At 57.8% G+C, this 22,183-nt stretch overlaps 1 protein-coding gene across 1 annotated transcript; it reads right to left on the bottom strand.

Moving 5' to 3' along the window:
* Positions 1-237: 237 nt before the first annotated feature.
* On the bottom strand, positions 238-20,831 carry TERT (telomerase reverse transcriptase). Its single transcript, XM_081088777.1, has 15 exons — positions 20,375-20,831; positions 16,429-16,624; positions 15,012-15,192; positions 14,027-14,206; positions 12,984-13,142; positions 9,740-9,835; positions 9,111-9,196; positions 8,778-8,891; positions 8,375-8,446; positions 6,102-6,290; positions 5,630-5,756; positions 4,921-4,982; positions 2,575-2,699; positions 1,609-1,746; positions 238-1,107 (listed from the first exon to the last, which is right to left on the bottom strand). The coding sequence occupies exons 1-15, from the start codon at positions 20,814-20,816 to the stop codon at positions 1,004-1,006; spliced, it is 2,271 nt and encodes a 756-aa protein (XP_080944903.1). The 5' UTR covers positions 20,817-20,831; the 3' UTR covers positions 238-1,003.
* Positions 20,832-22,183: the final 1,352 nt, after the last annotated feature.

The raw sequence follows: 22,183 nt of genomic DNA, 5'->3' as shown, positions 1-22,183 counted from the left end.
GAAATCTGCTGCCTCGAGAGCTCCCAGGTCACCTCCAAGCTGAGCCAGTGCAGTCGGGTAGGCAGGGGAGGGTGCTGGGCTGGGGCTTTCCCGCCCACCGGCATGCTGCACCCGCCCTGTGGGAGCGCCCTTCCCATCTACCACCTCCTCCCTCCCTCCCACATCTCCACCCTAGGAGGACCCCACCAAACCCTGCCAAACCAAGGGCCCATGCACATCAACTCAATACTCGTGTTTATATAGATAACAGTACTTATGTGGCACATATTTTAATACAAACATGAGAGAAATATTTAAAAATCAAGAAAATATACAAAGGCTCTTCTCTCACCCCATCCCTGGGGTGGGGGCAGGAGGTAGTGCAGGAGGGGCCACGCGGGGCTGTGTGCTGAGTGGGGCCAGCAGAAGACTCCGGAAGTGGAAGTGGCAAGCGGGTGGGGGGGGGGGTGCTGTATGCTTGGCTCCAGGAGGCCTGGGCAGGGCATGGGGACACGCAGGTCAGAAGCGTGGGTGTGGATGGTGGGGAACGGGCTCAAACAGCTGACTGGGCCCTTTGCTTCTGGGCAAGTTCGTCGAGACATGGACTTTGGATGCAGCTGGGGGGCCAGTTGGGGGAATGCTGCTCCAGCGGGTGTGGACGGCTTGAGTCACAGCCGATCAGCAGGAAGGAGGTCACACACACCCACCACACGTGAGCCATCACTGCAGACCAGGGTGACCCCGCAGCAAGGAGGTTGACAAAGGTCCCTGATGCTTCCCTTCCAGATGCCAACGCCCCAACCAGGCTCTCGTACCTGCCTCCTCCTGGCAGCGGGCAGTTGAAGGACAAACCTGTCACTAGAAAGGGGTGGTGGGGGTGGGGCTGGGTGGGCTCTGCTTCCTCGATGACTTGGGGGCAACCCCCTCCAGGGAGCAGCCCAGCCAGCACCACAGGTCGGGGTGTCGGGCACAGGTGGACCCAGCTGGGAATGAACTTGAGGGCCTGTGAGAAGCTGACTGGACATCAGTCCAAGATGGTCCTGAAGTCTGTGGTCAGGGCTGGGTCGGCTGCGGCCTCCAGGGTGGCCAGCGTCGCCCTCGGGAGCTGCCGGCACAGCTGCGCTTGGGCTGCAAGATGATTGAGATCAGACCTCTTGCCAGAGGGAAGCAGAGAATGTTCACCTCAGCCTCCTGGACCCACTGAGGGGCAGGAAGAGACGGCTGAGTCCTGAGTGCCCACTGTGTGCAGGTCGGGCTCCAGGCGCATGGCCGAGGAATAGACAGGGACCAGTAAGGGTGTCAGAGCACGGAGGAGAGGGAGTGCAGCCAGGACACAGACCAGGGGTGGGAGGAAGGGCACTCAGACCAGCGGAGCTGGAGGAGAGGGAGACGCAGTTCCCGTGGGAAATGTCATCCTTGAGTGGGAGGGGGGAGAGGTGGAGCGACTGAGGGAGCATGCCAGGCCCCCCAGGTGAGGGAGGCAGGACCCTCGAGCCACCTGTCCACTCCTATTCCCACCACCCCTGTTACTCAGACACAGAGGGGCAGACAACTGCTCACTCAAGGACAAGGACAGGCCCTGCACCTGCACAGGGGGTGCCTTGGGGCGGGCACTCTGCCCAAGCTTACCAGTCTGGAGTGCTCCCAGGAGACACCTGTAGGTGGCGCTGTGGCGAGACAGCTTCAGTAGGAAGGCGTGAAAGCACAGCCACCTTGCGGCTTCAGAAGGAAAAGGGCCTGCAGCGCCCTTGGTCCCCAGAGGCATCCCTGGGAACAACACGCAGCCTGACACCCTCACTGGCCCTGTCCCGGCGCTCCTCCCAGGAGAGGCATGTGCTCCTCCCAGGAGGCCATGTGCTCCTCCCAGGAGAGGCGTGTGCTCCTCCCAGGAGGCCATGTGCTCCTCCCAGGAGAGACCTGTGCTCCCGTGGACACCAGAGGTCCCTGCCGGGCTGAGTGCAGGAGCGGGCTCCAAACAGGGACTTTGTTTCAGGGGCCACCCAACAACAGGGTACACCCAATTCTGACAACTGAAATGTTTTCAATTTCTTCAAAGAAACCTCCTCAAAACAGAAATAAACAGAAAGTCAAGTTGGTCAAGCTCAGGACCACAAAGACACAGCACGACCTGAACTGAGGCTGATTATGACTGCATGACGAGGCTGCGGAGCAGAGACGGGGCGAAGTGGATGGTGTGGGTGTCCCTCCCCCCCTCCCCCCAAGACAGGCAGGGGACTTGGGGCCCAGCCTCCTCCTGACTACTGCCTGGATTTGTGCAAGCTCCCCCTGAGCACCAGAGAGGAGGCCCTGCCCCGGAGAAGGCAGCTCCCAAATGTCCCCTTGCGTTCCAATCAGGACAGATGTCTGCCCACGCAGAGAGGGTGGCTGAGAGGTCAGCTAGTGCTCAGCAAGTTAAACCGGCCGGGAAGTGTCGAGAGCCCAATTCCCTGAATCCTGCCTCCGCTACACCAGGGCCGGAGCTGTTCCAGCCACAGCGCTCATGGAGCACAGGCAGCTCCGTGCTGGAATCGTGCGGTGAGCACCTGGCATTTGCCAGCACCACAGGCCACCCCAGTCCTGGTCGCTTGCACACACCTGGATTCTTGGCTTTCAGAAGGGTGTGGCAGCGTGACGCGGTGTCAGAGATGACGTGGAGAAAAAACGAGGGGTTCTTCCGAACGTGCTGATTAAACGGGAGCTGGAGTACACAGGCGTGGAACCTGAGGAAGGTCAGGTTTATCAGAGGAAAGTCCTGCGGCTGCAACATGTGCACGAGCAGGTGTGTATGTCTACAGGGGCCGGTGTGCACATTCCCTGGGCCCCTTCCAAACAACATGCATGTGTGTCCATCAGCCGGCAATCTGACCGCTCCCTCACGCTCACTCTGTTGAGGTGGAGGTATCTTCCCCATTCATGGGAGGGGGAAGCCAGGCCTGGAAACTGGGTTGGGGCCGCGGCCCTGGCCTGGAAGGGGACCGTATTCTGCAGTTGGAGGACCCTCTCCCAAAGGAGGGGTGGTGCTCAATGCAGTGTGGGGAAAGGCCTCCACTAGTGAATATCACGCCTGCGAAAGACTCCAACCTGAAGCCCACGCTTGTCCAAAAAGGCTGAGCCCGGCAGGTCCTCAGACCGTCAGGTGAGTGTCCTGCTCCGAGTGCCAGGACATTCCCTGGGCTCCATGCCGCAGCCCTGGCTGCTATGGCCTTCACGGTCCAGCTTTACGTACCCCCTCCTGCAGGGGAGGCACGGGCAGCCCTGCATGCCTAGCCTTCCACATTGGGAAGCAGCTAACTCTCATGCAGTGGAGAAGACACCTCGGCACCCACTGTTGTTTTGGGACTGCACTCCCTGAATGAGGAGCATGGAGCTGCCCCAGGTGCCCGCTCCCCGGCAGGCAGGTGTCTGAGGCCAGGGCCCCACAGAGCGAGGGGACACAAGGGTGAGGCTGGGCTGAACACCAGAGCAAGACCTTCAGCAGGCAAGGTGGCCTCCAAGGACTGGGGCTGGTCAGGGGCTGGCCTCCCGCTGACCTGGAAGTGTCACCTGACTGCTCTTCAGCCCTGAGGGCCCGAGAAGTGAGAGGGTGTACACCCGCCTTGTTGTTGGCTGTGAAAGGCCTGAGGGCACGTTCCTGTTTATACTGAACACATCTGCAGAGGAGCCACGGCAGCTTGCACACGGAGCAGGAGTGCACCAGCTTGCACACGGAGCAGGAGTGCACCAGCTCGCACACGGAGCAGGAGTGCACCAGCTCACACACGAAGCAGGCGTGCACCAGCTCGCGCACGGAGCAGGCGTGCACCAGCTCGCACACGGAGCAGGAGTGCACCAGCTCGCACACGGAGCAGGAGTGCACGGGAGAAGATGCAGGTGAAGGAGGAAACACATGAAAAGCAGGAGGCGACGGCCTGAGCACTGTGGTCCCTGGACTGAGCCCACGGGCTCCATGCCTCCCAGACACCAAGAGAACAACCAAAGCACATACATGGCCCTCCTGGCCAAAGCACAGGGCATGGGCCCCTGGGGCCGAAGGGGTTTCTTGGTGACATTTAACAGGCATTTCCTCCAAGAGCCCATCCAGTTCCTACGAGACGACCTTGTCTCACATGGGCACAGCCTTGGGTAACACAAACTCAGGGGCTCAAAACATAGCTGCCTGGCTTCCCAGCACTCGGGAAGCGGACCCCTCATCCACCCCACGGCTTACAGCCACTGGCCCTGACTTCGGGCAGAATGCTTTCCCCGTGAGCTGCTTGGTGGCAGGTAGCCAGGATAATGTCCATCTTCTGGAGGGACCAGCACAACTTGACAGTGGAACTGGTTTCCCAGAAAAGACTCAGGACGACCAGTGAGTGGCCCCACTGTGTTCTGCCCCAGTTCTCAGCAGGTGGCCGCGAAACCAGGGAATGTTCTGGAAGCAAAGCTGGGCCTCAGCACATACCAATGTGTGCCAGGAGTGGTGGCTGGGCTGATTGGGAGCTGCACACCAGAGTCCCCTCTGGGAAGCACGGGAGTGTTGGTGGCCACGGATGGTCACCTGCACTGCCTGGATCCTCTGCTCTCTGGGATCCTCCCAGTAGGGCATCTGCCTCCCATGACCACGCGTGGGCCGCCTTCCTCACACCCTGCAGCTCTCCTCCTCCGACCTCCCCTCCCCCCACAGCAGGATGGGTTAGCCCACAGGGAGACAGGGACACCCCAGGCTATGCCGCCCCCTGTCACCACCTGGTGAAGGGAACAGGACCTCAAACAAAGCAGATCCTCTATGAACCACACAGAGAGGCAGACTCTGCCACTGAAAATGCTCTCATAAACGGAAGGTTTCAGCATGAAGGCTTGGGAGCCGGGGAGTGCGTGCTGTCCCCATGGTCGGGAAAGGGGGACCCAAACAGCGCGTGGCCATGCACCCCGTCCCCGTGGTGGCGCATCCAGTGAGCCCACCTGTAGGCCTGCAGCAGGAATATCTTGTAAACGTTTGTGCAAACCGTCTGAAGACCATTCACCTGGAGCCACAAGGAAAGGAAATGTTGGAAATGCACCTGAAGTTTAAATTTTTATCTTTTGCTTTATCACCAGCTCAAATGGAGTAAAAAAAAAAAAAAAAAAAAAGGGACCATTGTGTCCTCACTGGTGGCCCCTCACTGCCTGTGATGGAGTTAGGACTCTGCTGGGGCTGCCCAAGGGAACCAGGCAGAAAGGGACAAGGAGATGAGCATCCAGACCTGCCGGAATGACATCCTGGCCTTGAGGCTCTAAAGCCTGAGCCAGCTGAGGCCTCAGAGTCCCACACTCTGCAAGGAGGAGCTCCAGGGCTGAGGAAGATGGGAGCGGAGGAGGGATAAGGAAAAGGACCCTCAATACACACAGGGGCATATATGCACTCACATGCATGTATATACACCCATTTGAATACACTCACACATGCACACCCATGCACGCACACATGTGAACATATACCCATATGCACACACACCCATGCATGCTCACTCACACATGCATGCACATCCACACTTATACACACATCTGCATACTTATACACACAATACACAATAGGACCTATAAAACAACTCCCACAGGTAACCTGAGCAGCAGGTCTTCTGAGCTCTGAAGTCAGCTGGCTGCGTGGCTCTCCTGCTGGCGGCACGCTCACCTGCAGATCCAGAAGCAGACTGTGACATTTCAGCCTTAACACCGCAAAGAGCTTTCGGCGCATGCTCCTCCCAGGCTTGGAGCCCTGGCTGAAGGCGAGACTTGCTCTGATCGAGGTCTGGGCATAACTGCAACACATGACATCCAGGGAGGCTGAGGACGGGCATTGCAGTGTGTGCCCTCACTGCAAAGAGCCTCGTGTCCAGCAGGACCGAAACCTCTGGGCTCAGATCTGTACTGCTTCCCTACATGCTGGGGTCCCCAAGTCTGCCACACAACTTCCTTTTACCAAAACTACTCCAGAAAACTGCTCACCTGGCCAGTCCCCTGACCCACACAAGAATAACATGCCCCTGCTCTGGAGCGGGAGATAGCACCGAGGCCTCTGACCTTTTGGGACTGTAGCCACAGGTTGCACTCAGAGCAGGGGCAGGGCTAGACTGGCCCACGTACACCTGGCTAGGCGCACTTACCTGGAGTAGTCACAGAACACCTCCAGGGTCCGCGTGTCCAGCAGCAAGCCACACCAGGGGAACAGGCAGTGGGCTGGCAGCTGCAGGGGCGCCGTGCTGCCCAGGGCATCGTCTTCCAGGGGGAAGTTCACTACTGTCTTCCGCAAGTTCGCCTTGCAGCCGTATTCGGGCACTCCCCTGGACAGGGTCCTGAAACACACAGGCCACTTCAGCCACGGGAGAGGGATGCACTCAGGGTCTCGGACACACTCACTCAATGCTACGTAAAACCCCAAGAGGCAGCGGGGAGCAAGGGCTGGCACTGGAGGGAGGCCACACCGACCCTGTGGGCCTCCAGGTGCTGGTTTCCAAAGGCTCTGGATGACCAGTGCCAACGATCAAAGAAAAGGTGGATGCCAGGAGGGCAGAGGCCGGCAGCCGGGGAGGGAAACACAAGGCTGAGTCCTGAAGGCCAAGTAGATGCCACATGACCCTGTTCACAGGTAAGACAGGTGAGCAAAGAGCTCAGGCTCCAGGTTGAGAACTGAGACCGGCCAGATGGGAGGGTAGGCAGGGCTCATGAAGGACACAGGTCCTCTCTGCAATGGCCAGCTGTGTCCACTCAGAGACCACAGTCCCAATGTGTGCTGGGGTCTTTGTAGGTGAGGTCAACATCTGCATTCAGACAGCTTAAAGGTGGTTACCTTCCATAGTAGGGTGGGCACACCCATCAGAAGGGCCCAAGAGCAGAAGCAGGAAGTGAAATAAGTCAGTCAGAGAAAGATAAATATCACATGCTCTCACTCATTTGTGGATTATAATGAACAACATAAACTGATGAACAAAAACAGAGAAGCATCGATTAGATGCTCAAAACTCAGAGGGAAGGCAGGGGAGGGTGGGGGTGAGGGAAAAAGATCAACCAAAGGACTTGTATGCATGCATATAAGCATAAGTGATAGATGTGGACAACAGGGGGTGAGGGTGAGGGCAGGATTGGGGGGAATGAGGGGACATTGGGGGGATAAGGACACATTTGTAATATCTTATTCAATAAAAGACAAAAAAAGAGCAGAAGCAGGGTGTCCTGAGAAAGGAGAGTCCTTCCGTGGGTGGTGGCTCGGGCTCCTGCCCTTCTTGCTGCTGCCCTGTGAACTGCAGACTCGCCTCGCCAGCCCCCACTATCACATGAACCGTCTCTCCTTGCAATAACTCTGTATATGTCCCCAGCAGTCCAGCTCCCAGTGGACCTCAGCATACACGTTCTGAGCCACCTCCCTGCCCACCCTCAGAGCAGCGGTGTCCCCCTGGATATTCCACAATGGAGGCCACGCTCCCTGCCTGTGCCGTGCCCTCTGGCAGCCCCTGGCCACGTGTGGTTACTGATGTCTTTGAAGGTGGCTGGTGCCCGGGGTCCTGGATTGGTCATGATTGAACTTGGATGAATTTACATTTGCACGCCATCCTGTGTGGGCTACTGTGTGCGGCCGTGAGGCCCGGCATGCCCCAGCAGAACTGCCCCTCCTCCGAGCCCAGAGGAGCCCCAGGGCAGACGTGGGGTATCGGGACGCCGTCCTGACGAGTTCTCCAAAGACAACCCTGCGACCAAAGCACACTGCCCCTCAGACAGTGACATTCTATGAGTTTGGTTTTATCCTTCTCTCGTTCCTGGGAAACTGCCCTGTGAAACAAGCCCCAGGTTCCCGGGGTCCTGGAAGGGATGGCACACTGCAGGCAGCACGCCAAGGCAAGGTTCCCTGTCTGTGGAATTTTATTTTGAACAAAATGAACTTATGACCAACACCTCATGCGATCCCCGTGCCTTATAATACTGTCACTTAACAAGACCCCCCTCTGTTCCCTCCTAATGCCAACCACCATGAAAGAGACGCCACACTAGAAGCTGCAGACAAGCATGCAGGGCCGGCTCCTGTTACTCCTTCATGGGCACCTCCTGGGCACAGCCTCCCAGAGGTGTGCCACGGCTCTCTCCGCTGCCCAGAGTACTGTGTGTGTATACATTCCAAGGAGCCCAGCCCAGGCGTCTGACCCACACTTGCTCCCTCCCTCTGGGGAGACATGTGTCCTGGTGCCACGCTGTCAGCTCCAGGCTTCTACGCTGTATGCCTGGGGTCTCAGAACAGCACAACTGTGCCACATGCCCCCCGCAGAGATGCTGGGACGCTGTGGGAAGCTTGGGCACAAGGTGAGAATTACTTCTGATACGAGCAAGGTCAGCAGCATGAGGCCACAGAGGCACCTGCCGAGATACACACGTGTGTGCAGGCCCTTACCTGAGAAAGGCCTTCGCTTGTGTCAGGTGAGGGGTGACCAGCAAGAAGTCGTCCACTAAACGCAGGAGCACCCTGGTAGGAAAAGAGGCACGAGGAAGGGCGTTAAATACGAGGAAGGGCGTTAAATACGAGTTCATATGCACGAAAACAAAATAATCCGTGCGACTCGGTACTAGCTGGGGACAGGGGGCAGGGGCCCCGCGATCACGCCAGCACCGCCACCAGCCGGGCCCTCTGGAAACGCCCTGTTCCCTGGTGCACTGGGAGCCGCTCACAGCCTACGTCGGAGGCCTGTTCGCTACCTCCTGTGAAACCTCCCGTGAAGAAAGGGCAGCCCTGTCTGCACCAGAGCATGGGAGGGGGCGAAAGCAAGCACGGGCACCAATGACAAGGAACCCGTTACCCGTCCTGCTGGAGTCCGGGGAACACCCTGCTCTCCATGTCTCCGTAGCACAGGCTGCACAGCAAGGTGGACAGGATGGAGCCCTGGGGGATCCCCTGACACTGGATGTAAAACCTGGGGGGAGATGTGGGCAGAAGGGTGGGGCACGTGTTCATATCACAGACACGCGTGCAGACCACATGCACGTGCAGACACGCTGCCCGGAGCACACCAACATGCGTACACCACACACACAGGGAACACCGATCACACACCCGCCCGCAAAGCCCTGCCACGGGCCGTCCACGTGGGGCACAGCCCTCGACCAACGTGCAGCAGGTGGCCCTGACTCACTTGCCCCCGATCCTTACGATGTGGTTGTACACCAGGTGCAGGAAGACAGCGAACAGGTCGCTGCTGGTCTCGTTCAGGGAGCAGCTCTGGAAAAGCAAGTGGGAGACGCACGTGGGTGAGCAGGACACGCTAGCCGGAGACGTGCAGCGGGCACAACGGGTGGGCGGTAGCGGACGAGCAGGAACAGCATGGGTCATCCGTGGTTCTGGCGGGGCTCAGACCCAGGGCCACTGGCCCAGACGGCTGTGCCACACACTGACTCTGTGGACGTGGTGGGGCCCTGTGGCCACAGGAAAGGCACCCATCCAGGGGGCTCAGAGCCATGCTTGGAGGACCGACTCAACCGAAAGCAGTTCTGCAGAAAGCCACAAACTCAGGAACAGTCCCTGCACAGGCACAAGAAACCTGGGTTTCCCACCTGAGGGGTCAAATCTAATGTGTCTTCCCATAGCACAGGGGCATGTTTTCTTCTGGCCTCGAGATCAAAACGGAGGGAGAAGACATCCCTAGCGAATCTTAAAGCAGCTGGACAGTAGCACAGAATTCAGTGAGGTGCAAAAAGAAATGCGGCTGAAGGCACAGCAAGTGTCTGCTGGCTGAGGGTGGCCTTGCCGTCTGCCCACACCAACCTGCTCGATGACCACGGCGTCCCTCAGCGAGCTCGTCTTCTGCAGCTGCTGCACAAACTGTTTCATGTAAGGCTGGAGGTCCGTGAAGGTGGACACCTGCCGGCGAAGAGGACAGGCGTGAGGCAGGTGGGTGCCTCCCTCCCGAGCCCTGGCCTCGACATCAAGCAGAAGTCACATCATGGAAGGCTAAGTCGGGAATGGGAGCAACCCAGGGCGGCCCCGCCGTGCAGCCTGTGTTCAGGAAGAGGAGGACGGAGATGCGGGGAGAGGAGAGTGCTACAAAATCACAGGGACGTCACCTCCAGGCACCTCCCCCTGACTACTGTGCCCGGCAGAATGCAGAAGGAAGTTTCGTGGGGGGTGCTGGAGAGGCAGGAAGCAGGTGGACTTAGAGTCCCAGTCCTGGGTGCATCCCACAATCTCTCTGAGGCCTAATTCAAGGAGATGGAGCTTAAGCAAAAAGTGGGGGCTATGACTGAAGACACTTAGGGTTCAGGGCCATCAAAGCAACTGGGGTTGAGGGTCAGGTGCTGGGAGGAGGGGGCTGCAGACAAAGGAGTCAAAACTGTGAGTGATTTCTTCTCCAATCCTCACCAACCCCCAGCATCAGGCGCTCCGGGGAGACTGCAGGAAACCGGGCAGAAGCCGGAGCTGAGTGTGGTCATAGCAGCCACCTGGGGTGGAGGGGGCTGAGGGGAGTCCGGGCCCGCCAAGGGCTGCACACCTGCCCTCAGGTGAGACGGCAGAGGGCCACAGCCAGGGAAGGAGCAAAGGGAAGGAGACCGGCCCAGTGTAAAGACGACCCTTGCAGGGTTAGGGTCATTCACTACTCCAACTTTCAGGAAAACATTATCCTCCCCAAAGAAAAACATTATGTAAAAACCCACGTTTTAGATTTTTTAACTTAAAAGTCTGGCATCTCAAGAAAAAAATAGTGAGGCGTGCTGAAGAACAGGCCTGGGTGACCAAACCACAAGTGAAACAGCAGAAACAGATCCATCAGAACCCATCATGGGCAGGGTGGCTACTGAGTTATGGAATTTAAAAGTGAGTAAAGATGACAGAGTCAATAAAATAGGGGAGAAGACGGGGAACTTTACCAGAGACTTGGAATGTATGAGATATTCACATGGGATTTCTAAAACTGAAAAATAGGATAGCTGGACTTAAGAATTCAGTAAGCAGGTTTAGCCAAAGATTAGAGACAGAAAAAGAGAAGGTTCGTGAACTGGAAGCAGGTTCACGAGAAATCTGGATTTAAGCAGAAACGGTTTAAAATTACCAAATACAAAAATTAATTCAAAATGGACCCAACACCTGAGTGAGAAAGCTGAAACAATAAGCACCTTGAAGGAAAACATGTGTATAAGAAGGGACAGGTTTCCAAAACAGAACACAGTTTCAGCCATAAACGATGGATAAAGATTTCTTTAAAATCAACAATTTCTCGTCATCAAGACTCCCCTTGCAACTAAAAAGGCGAGACAAACCAAGGCAGACACCTGGCAGAGGACTCGTACCCAGAACATACAAATTTCACCGATACATCCACAACGGTAGACAGCCCATCAGAGAGCAAGGAGAGGACTTGAACAGGCATTCGCGCGAGAAATGTCCACGTGAAGGGTGGATAGAAAGGTCATTGGGGCCCTGGCTGGTTTGGCTCACTGGATAGAGTGTCGGCCTGCGGACTGAAGGGTCCCAGGTTCGATTCCGGTCAAGGGCATGTACCTTGGTTGCAGGCACATCCCCAGTGGGGGGTGTGCAGGAGGCAGCTGATCGATGCTTCTCTCTCATCGATGTTTCTAACTCTCTATCCCTCTCCCTTCCTCTCTGTAAAAAAATCAATAAAATATATTTTTTTTTTTAAAAAAGAAAGGTCATTGGGAAAGCAAGTCAAGACCATACACGACACTGTGCCCGCCCTCAGGGAATCCGGGCTACCTCCCGAGTGCTGACACTTGCAAGTGTGTGAGCATGAGCATGCCTGGCCCTCCCATATTTGGTGCCCCCGTGGCTGCCCCCCAGAGCCCAGGCCTGGCCTGTGGCCGCAGTGCTTCACGGCCACTCTGGCACAGGCCACTTAGGAACACTCTTTGGTGACATCTAAGACTAAACGAGGCATTTCTGTGGCCTGGCATCTCCACCCGAATCCACCAAATGACAGATTGCAGTAATGCTCTCAGCAGCGTTCAAACCTCCCAGCCCGGAACCAGCAAAGGCCCACCAGCAGCGGAGAGCAGTGTGGGCACAGGAACACGCCCTGGGTGAGGTGAATGGCAGCTGTTCCCAGGGGCCCAGCTGCTTCTCAGACACACTGGGGAGCAATGGGAGCCAGACAGGAAGGGCGACCGTCTGATTCACGTTCACGGAATTTGAGACAGGTAAGAGAGTCTGCATGAGGGAGGTCAGAGCGACAGGCACCTGGGGAGGAAGCGGGAGCCTCATGGCTGCTGGTGACTTTCTACCCTTTGATGCAGGTGGTGGCACCATCTGCCCACAAATGTACAATCTCACTGTGTTGTACACTCTGGATCTGTAGCCCACACTCACCTGACTTGCCCAGGGGTTTTCAGATATGCCTTTCCCAAGAATGTCTGGGGGAACTTTTTCTGCACGCTCCTGCCTTCCCCACGGCACAGGTTTAGGGGGTTGGGTGCCCTCACACTCCAACATACTCATGACAATTGCTTGGAAATCCCCATATGCATTGGGGCTGGATCAGGTTGCCTCAAGTGCAACCTGAACTCCAGGTGTCCTTTCCCTGCACCACTAAGGCCTCAGGCCACTGGCTGCTGCAGGGAGGGCGCCCTCAGACCCTCAGCCCCACCTGGGAGGCAGAACGCTGAGCGAGGCCCAGGTGTCCTGGGTGGGGTGCCCTCTGGCCCTCTCCTCACAGAGCCAGCACAGCGCCAGCCATGAAGCACTTGGCCCCACTGAGTAGCCACAGGCCAGGCCTGGGCTCCCGGGCGGCAGCCACGGGGATACCAAGAAGCACACGCATGGCTGTGCTGCCACCTCCTGGCACAAACCTGGGGCCCTGTGAAGGGACAGCAGGCAGGTGTGGCTTGAAGAGAGGACCGACTGTGACATGAACAAGAACATGAGGATGACCAGGACGGAGGCACCTCCCAGCATGGGAGCTCAGGAAGTGGGGCTCAGGGCCCATGGGGGAGGGATGGACTGCAGGGCAGACATCCATGTCACGGACACACCTCCTCACGGCACACACCCACAGTCTTACGTGTCTTTTGAAGGACTTCCGGACGCGGCCGCGGGCAGTTCTCTGGACCATGGCGTACTGGCGCAGGCAGTATGTGTGCTCTTGGGGCTGGATCACGTTGGCGATCACCTCCACCAGCCTGTTCTGAGGGAGGGCGTCGTACGCACCCATCACGTCCACCTGCACGGAGAGAGAGGTGTGCTATAGGCTACTCACACCCACCGTGGTCCCGTGTCCTGGGTCCCACTCATCTACTCTGTCAAGCTGGGGCCCCAGCCTGTCCTTAGAAAACCCTGGGGTGATAGGACATGGCAGGACCCAGGAGCCCCTGAGCACCCTTCCCAGAGCCCTATCCCAGCCACACATACCACCCCACTGTGGAGCTCTGGCTGAGACATCCCCACATCCCCCAGACTGAGCACCCCAGGACGGCTCTGTGTCCCCCTCTCCACACCTCAGACTGCGACACCCCAGGGTGGGCCTGTGTCCCCCTCTCCACACCCCAGGCTGAGCACCCCAGGGTGGCTCTGTGTCCCCCTCTCCACACCTCAGACTGAGCACCCCAGGGTGGCTCTGTGTCCCCCTCTCCACACCCCAGACTGAGCACCCCAGGGTGGCTCTGTGTCCCCCTCTCCACACCCAGACTGAGCACCCTAGGGTGGGCCAGTGTCCCTCTCTAAGTGCAGGCTGATGAGCAGCAGGTCCCTGGCAGATGATCGGGGTGCTAGGGCACCCCGGCTTTGTGAGCTGAGCCAGGTGCATTGTCATATTCCCCCCAAGAGCAGGGGCCACTATGGAGTTGGGGTGCAGAACTGCAGAGTCCATGCCAGCAAAGCTTCTGCTCCCAGGAGTCAGATGCTCCCAAATGGAGCATCTGCCCTCCTGGGTCACCTGCCCTCCCTCTCCCAAGTCTGCAGCTCCACCACAGGGACCTCACCCTGGCAGACACAGGCCCTGAAAAAGCCAGCCACACTGCAGGCTCTGGCCAGGGCCCAGGACGCAGAGTCACCCACTGGGTGAACCTGAGGGTGCTGAGTGGGCTCACTGGGGGAGGGAACACCCACCTTGACAAAGTACAGCTGAGGCACTGGGTCCTGGGCCCGCATGCGCAGCACAAAGGCACGCCAGGCCCTATAGATGTCATCCATGCCCAGCACAGAGGCGCCCAGGAGGCCAGGGCGCTGCTCTCGCTCATAGTTCAGCACGCTGAACAGCGTCTTGACTTTGGAGGTGAGATGCTGTACCTGCAGGGCCAGTCCCGGATGGCGGCATGGTCACAGGAGGCCCCCAGCCAAGGGGATCTGGAGCCTGATGGCCCCATCCCACCTCTGGGGCCCAGTGATGAGGGGCAGCTCTGCTTCTGCACCCCCCTGACTACCAGCTTCCCTCAGGTGGAAGGGCCAGATAGACAACCCACCCACACCCAGGGCATCCCCAGGGACCCACCCTGGAATTCCTAGAAACATGGTATAAAAAACCAAGTAGCAACACACAGGACGATCCCTCCCACCTGGCCTCCACCCCCACCACAGACGAGGAGTTCATCATCTTCATTCACAGACCAAACCAGATCCCTAATCCACACCAACAGCTTCACTTTCTTGTGGGGGAGGAGGAGACACCAATAACAACAAAATCAGCCCCAAATGCTATAGGGAGGCACTTGGAAGGGGTCAAAACTGCTGGTGACACAGAGATGCCATAGGTGGAAGGGGATGCTAACCACAGGGTGGGGTCCTACAGGGTCCAGGTACCCGAAGGCTAAATGGCCCGGTTCCTTACGTCCCTGCATCTCGGAGAGCGTGCATCCCCAGTGCCACGGCAGGACCACGGGCACTGGGTCAGTCCCACATGTCATGGGTCCACGTCATGAGACGCTTGTGGGGTTGGAGCCTGTGCAGCAGCTTCTAGGACTGGCCTGCCTGCGAGCTCCTCCTCGCACCCAGAGCATGGCCACCCATGGCACCCCAGGGCCCTCCGGCCTGTCTACTGGACACCAGGCTTGGGGGTTAATGCTATTTGCTTAAAAAATGAAACAAAGGTGGTGACCTTCTTGTCCCCATGGAACGTTCTGGCTCCCACGACGTAGTCCATGTTCACGATTGGCCGCAGCCCGCTGGGCTTGGGGAGGAAGCGGAGTCTGGACGTCAGCAGAGCAGGCCTGGCTTCCTGGTATCGCTTGACCTCAGCCACCGACAGTTCACGAAGCTGCACCCGATCGAAGTGTTGTCTGAAACAGAACCTCGTGAGATGGGCTCAGCAGCCACACAAGAACCCAGGTGGTCGACCTGCAGAGGTGCCGTGTCCAGGAGGCTGCACCAACACAATGACCAGACGCTGCTGGAGCGCCCTCTGCGCCAGGGGCCCAGGACGCCCGTTCCCTCTGCTACAGAACCCCGGCTAGTACGGCTGGAACGGGACGGGACGGGACCCCTGGGAGAAAGACCCCATTTTTGTCTCAAGGAATGTGAGGGGGGGGCTACTTGGTGCAACTTCACAAGAGTCAGAAATGACTCTCCAGGGACCCCCAGCTCCCTGCTGGCCTCTCCCCTGAAACCTCCTCCAGGGAGGGGTAGAGGTTAAGAATGCTCCCTGAGCTGTGGGCCTGGTAGTGAAGAAAGGCTGGATGGCACTTGAATGCCCAACAGGCAAGATGATGGTCCCCACAGTGAGGGTAAGAGTGACCACTTGGGATCATATGTCATGAACTTTTAAATTATTAAATAGGATGCACTGTGCATCTCTTCAGACCCATGATGAGGGCTTCTAGACCCTCTCCCAGGTGCAGGAGGACTGGGACTGGGCCCTGGTTCAGGAGTTGCTGCCTCCCTTCAGAAATGTGTGGTTCAGGCTTGAGTTTGACCCAAATGTACACAGAGCCCGGGAGCTCTGATCTGGTCCTTGCCAAGCCCTCGGCCAGGCTGGCCGCAGAGAGGAGGAAAGCTTATGTGTCGGGCTGTCACACCCCTAACCCTGACGGATCCCAATCTGGTCCACATCTGTCACAGTCCTGCACAATGTACCCGAAACAGCCACTGAGCAGCTAAGACAGATCCACTCAGAGGTGAGTCGACCTTCTGGAAGTTTCCCTCTCAGGGTCCTGCCTGACAGCAGACACCTCTGACTCCAGACACTTCCCACAGTGAGTTGTCAAGTAGGCAGGTTTATCTTGTGACACAAGTCCCACTTGTTCTGTGCAAATTAAAATAGAATCTGACCACACGCCAGGGATAAGTGGTTTGTTTGCACCATTGTTCCCACTTTCGAGACCCTAGAGATTACCTAGGTACAGGCAAGGAAGGAGGCGCCCAGGAGTCCATGCCAGCCAAGACCCCTGAGGGCCAGGATGGCTCCTGGAGTAGCTGGGTGGGGGCCCCGAGGTGGGGGCACGGGGAACCCGGAGCAGGAACCAGGGCTGTGTCTGCAGATGGGAAGAAACAGGTCAACGAGACTCTGGTTGTGATACCTGATCCCAATGCTTTGCAATTGGCTCCAGATGCTCTTCCGGAAAAAGAAGAGCTGGTTCTTCTGAAACGTGGTCTCCGTGACATAAAAAAACGACTTCAGCAGCTCAACCACGTATGTGCCCATCAACCAGCACAGGAACTTGGCCAGGACCGCTTCTCTCAGACGGTGCTCCGTGGCTGGGACAGAGCGACCCCCTGGAACGAGAGGCACATGCTCACCCCACCTGCATGGCCCATCATGGATGCAGTCACGTGTTGCTGTGTATGATTTGAGGGATCCTCACAGAGCAGCAAGATCCAGAAATGCCTGGGGTTCTCCAGGCTGGACAGCAGGTGAGTGGTGGCAGTCACGCCCAGCTAAGGGATGCCACGTGCTGTGGGACTCCAAACGCGCACCGGGGCTGCTGTCCTCTCTGTGGTCCTCTGCATTTTGTTCTGTGAAACATCATGGGAAGGGGTCCACGGTGTCACCCAGCTGCCACCAGGGCCACGGCACAGATAGAAACATGTAAAGGAGAAGAACAGGGACCCAGAGGCAGGTGTGGGACAGAAGATAGGATGGGGAACAACGGGGTGGGGACAAAGCCGAATGCACAATAACCGTGGGAAACAGTAACCGTGTCTAATCTGGGACATAACCAGGCCAGTGGGAAAACAGCATACAGGTTGGGGTGGGACCAGATTAAAATATGCTGAGGCCCTTCGGTTGCTCAGGAGAAGAGAAACCACCAAGGGAGGAGAATGGAGAGTATAATTTCTAGCTACTGGGAGGCAAAACCAGAATGAGCACGCACATCCTCATTCAGGACACGAGGAATAAGGGCATGGGAAAGGCAGGCAAATGAAAAAGAAAAACATGCTGACACAACTATAATTATAGAAAAGTGAAAACGAATCAGATTCTATAGGAATGTGGCAAAGACTGTCACACTGAATCGAAAATGAATTTAAAATGCCAGTGATATGATACTAAGAAGACACATCTAAATTATGGAGATATGAAAAGGTTGAAAATAAAAATCAAAGAATGGCAAATGATGAGGTAAACACTAACCAAAAAGAAGCCAGTGCAGATGTTCTCTAAGCTGTTCTGACAGACTTTAAGGTAAAAAGAATTAGTAGACGTACATCAGGAAGATAAAACTTCTCAAACGTGCTGTGCCTAACGAAACCACGCAAACACTGTCAGAACAGGAGGACAATGAGACAAGCGCCGCTCAGCACTGGGCCTCGGGAAGGACACAGTTTCCCACAGCACAACAAGCCCGACACAGTGAGCACAGCCACCTACCAGGCCTCCAGGACACAAGGAACACTGGTGAAGACTGTCGCTGGGACTACAAAGCAAGTTTCAAAGAGCTCAGGTCACTCAGACCACTACACAGCTGAATCGGAAATCAGTGACAAAAAGATAAAATACCCATCATTTGAAAAATCTAAAATATCTGTCTAAAGAACTCATTGATCAAAGAAGAAATGGCAAAAATACTTAAATGCAGTTGATACAAAAATGTGAGCAACACATCAGAACACAGGCGCAGCTGAGCAGGACCAAAGAGAAGGCACCGCCAGACATCCACCTGAGAGGTCAGAGGACAAGCCCAAGAGCAGAGGAAGGATATAACCATCAGAAAAACTAACGGAATTCAAAACAAAGATCCGGTAAAGGCCCCACCCAGACTCTGCCCTGAAGGTAAAGGTGGCCTCTACAGGAGGGACACACTTGGATGGGAGTTCAGGAAAAGTGATGGTGTGGTCAGATGTGAGTTGGAGGCAGAGCACCACCTAAGCCAGCAGCAGTGTATGCCCAGGTGAGGGGCAGGGGTTGCCACCAGCCCGAGGATAAGACAGCCCAGGGAGACAGTAAGTAAGCAAGCAAGGAGCCGTGGCAGCTCCTGAGTTTCCATCAGGAACCTGTCTTGCGATGTCTCTAAACACTACAGCAGATGCATCAGCTGGCAGTCTGGCCTCCAAGGCTGGGGACCAGGCAGCTGATGGGAGTCAAAAGGCAGCATGGCAGGTGGGACAATGGTCAAGGCTGGCTAGACAGAAGCAAAGGAGCTGGATGCTGTGAACAGAGCGCCTGGCAGGGCAGAAGGCCAGCACAGAGGAAGGGGTGTCCCAGGAGGAGAGGGTGGAAGCGGTGACCGTGAACAGCCGTGATTGGAGAGGTGGCTCAGAGGCCAAGGCTGTCCGTGCATCATTTATTCCGCCAGTGGGCAGCTGGCATGGCCCAGCCACAGAAACAAATGCCTAGGGTACCGCTTGAGTGAGCAAGGATGCCGCAGAGGTCCTAGTCGCCTGGGAAAACCCCATGGTGGAGCAGGGCCTCATTGGAAGTTGGGGAACAGAGTCTTAGAAGTCAAACTCTCCTTTCCTTTCACAAGGCAAGCGGAAGCCCCAAATACAGTGAGCGTGTGACAGCTAACTCAACTGAGTCTGATGTACCTGAGGGTCACCCACACTGTCCCACGTGGTCTGTGGGTGTACGAGTCACGCAGTATGAACAAGTTCTAGAGATCTGCAGTGCAACCCTGCTTACACTCAGCACTGCTGTCCTGTACATGCAAACAGTGGTTAAGAGGTAGATCTCACCCTAACTAGTTTGGCTCAGTGGATAGAGCGTCAGCCTGTGGACTGAAAGGTCCCAGGTTTGATTCTGGTCAAGGGCATGTACCTTGGTTGTGGACACACCCCCAGTAGAGGGTGTGCAGGAGGCAGCTGATCAATGTTTCTCTCTCATGGATGTTTCTAGCTCTCTATCCCTCTCCCTTCCTCTCTGTAGAAAATCAATAAAATATATTTTTTTTAAAAAGAGGTAGATCTCATGTTATGTGGTGTTTTCCACAATTGAAAAAAAAACGCACAAGTTGCCGGAAGGTCACCTTGCTGTCTGAATCACCTCTTGGGAGTCTGAGAAGGTGTACCCCTCTGCCTCCCTGTAGGACATCCCTGCTATTGGGATCTCTGGGATGGAGATGGGCATTTTTAAGGTCCCCCACCCCAGAAAGCTGTAACATGCATCTGGGTGGGCTAGTCTGGCTGTAACAGAGGGCTCGAACCATCTTTATTCTAAAGTCCTAGATGTCTTGGGAGTTGGGGGAGATAAAGTATAGCAAAACTTGGGTCTGTTCTCATTGTTTTTTCTCTGTCGGGGGTGGGGGGGGGGCAGGGAGGGTGGCTGGTCCCACCACCTGGCACTGGTGCGCAGACAAAGAGGGCACTGGCCAAGAAGGGACTGAGTGTGGGTGGACCAGAGGGACCTCATCATCAAGCCCAGAAAACCAAAGGGCTGGGGGGAGAGCCAGGCCAGGTTGGCAGAAAACTCCCTGAAGCGCCCATTGCAACCATCCACTTCCCTGGCATAGGAGGAGCATCCTGCTGCTCCCTGGTGACCCTTTTCTTCCCAAAGACGGGGAGGGTCCTTGTGCAGAACAGTCTTTTCACTCATCCGGCTGCCCTGCCCTGGCATAGCAGCTGCACAATTGAAACTTACATTGGGATCTGGTATTGGCTGACCAGATGCATCTGGGAAGCCAGAGCTTTAACTCCCATCCCTCGGCAAGAGTGGATTCTATTCCCAGCCTCTGTCTCAGCGGAGCACTATTTCATGGTGATAAACATGAATGTCAGAAAAGAGATTATGAATAACGTTCGGGAACCCTCAGGAGAGCTCTGGATGCTTCCATCCCGTTGCCACAGCCCTACTCCACATGCTCCATGTGCTTACTGCCCATTCCCAGCACCCGGAACCTGCCAGAGTCCTGAAAAGTCTTGTAGGTTGATGCAAACTGGTTGGGAGAGCGGATCAGAGGCAGAGAAACCAGACAGAGCCATTCAGCAGCAGCAAGAAGCAAGGCGTGTGGGGGTAAGGGAAGGAGGGGACCTACTGTGTTGCCCGTTACGGGGCCTGGGCTTGCAGGGCCCTGGCACCCACCTTCTCACCTGGGCTTTGGCTCAGCCAGGCGCAGTCCTGCACTTTCATCTTCCAGGTCAGCTCCTGACTCAAGAGCTTGGCGAACTTCCCCAGAGAGATGAACTTCTTCACGTTCTTCAAGAAGCGGCGCTCGTTGTGCCTGGAGCCCCAGAGGCGAGCGGGCACCAGCCTGCGAAGACAGGCCCGCAGCAGCCCGTACACGTGCTTAGGGCTGCTGTGCTGGCGGAGCAGCTGGACCAAGCGCGGCGGGCCAGTGACCTCCTCCGGGGCGCTGACGCCCACTCCACTGCACCCCTGGTTGCGGGACCCCACAGCCGCCGCCGCCGTCTCCTCCGCCGCTGCTGGGGTGGCCGGAGTGGCTGAGTCCCGCAGCGGGCAGTGCTCCCTGAGCAGCGCGCCGTAGGGGCACCGCGCATGGTTCCCCAGCAGCTCCTGGAACAAGGGCCTCATCCGCCAGTAGCGCGTGGGAAGGCGGCGCGTCCTGCGGGGAGTCCCCCGCTGCAGGGGCTTCGAGTCCAGAAAGATGGTTTCCACTAGTCTCCGGGCCCCCGTCAGGCTGGGCTGCAGGGAGTTGAGCAGGAAGGAGGAGCGCAGCCGTTCCCTGCCACCCGAGCAGTAGAGAAACTGCTTGGTCTCGGCGACCACTCGGGGACCAGGAGCGGCCCGGGGACGTGAGGGCTGAGAGGAAGGGCAGCCGGCCTCCCGCTCGCGGCCCAGCAGTGGTAAGGGGCGCCGGGGCCTGCGCGGCTCGCCCTCCCCAGGCGAGGCTTCCGCGGCGGCTTTGGTAGGTGTCACCACGCGGGGGTCGCAGGCACTTGGCCCCCGGGATGGCTCTGAGATGGGGCCATGCCTGGGCCTCTTGGCCTGAGGCGGACTTCCCCCTGCGCTGCTCCGCCGTCGCCTTGTTCGGCAGCCCGGGGGCACGCCGGCCTCCCCACCGCCGCCGCCATTCCAGGCCTGGCGCGTGGGTCCCAGGCCCGCCAGGCTCCCGCCCGCGTGTCTTGTGGTGCAGAGGTCGTAGAGTGGTGGCCCGCACACCTGGTAGGCACAGTTGGGAGGCACTAGCAGGTAAAGCGCGCAGCGTGCCAGCAGGTGGGTGAGCACGTCGTCACCCACGCGGCGCAGCAGCAGTCCCCAGGCACCACTGCCGCGCAGCGTCTCAGTCACAGTGTTGGGCAGGTAGCTGCGCACGTTGGTCGTGAAGGCCATGGGCGGGCCGCCGCGGGCCCCGTCCAGCAGCGCGAAGCCGAAGGCCAGCACGTTCCTCGCGCCGCGCTCGCAGAGCCGCTGCACGACCCTAGCCACCAGCTCCTTCAGGCAGGACACCTGCGGGAGAGGGGTCTCGCTCGAGTCGCAGGGCACGGAGGTGCCCGGGAGCATTAGGGCGACAGCGTCCGGCCCTCACCCCACCCCGCAGGCCCGACCAGGGTCCCCGGGAAGCCCACCTGGCGAAAGTCCGGGGCGACGGGGGGTGGCTGTGCGTCCCAAGGCACACACACCAGGCACTGGGCCACCAGGGCGCGAAAGGCCATCGGGTCCCCGGGCTGCACCAGGCACCGGCCCTGGGGACCCAAGCGCCGCACGAAGGTGTCCAGCGGCAGCACCTCCCGGTAGTGGCCCCGCAGCAGAGCGCGCACGGCGCGGCACCGGGGCGCCCGCGGCATTGCAGGAGGCGTCTTGGGCTCCCACGTGTAGGAAACCCGGGCGCGCGCGCTGCGCAGCCAGAAGGGGTCCCGGGGGAGGGCGGGCGGCCCAGGGAAATGGGCGGAGCCGGCGGGGTCTGCGCAGAGGAGGCGGGGTCTGCGCAGAGGAGGAGA

Source organism: Myotis nattereri (assembly GCF_964212035.1).
Source record: "Myotis nattereri genome assembly, chromosome: 4".
NCBI classification, from domain to species: domain Eukaryota; kingdom Metazoa; phylum Chordata; class Mammalia; order Chiroptera; family Vespertilionidae; genus Myotis; species Myotis nattereri.
Note: the sequence above shows the minus strand (reverse complement) of the source record. Positions and strands in the feature narration are given on the sequence as shown.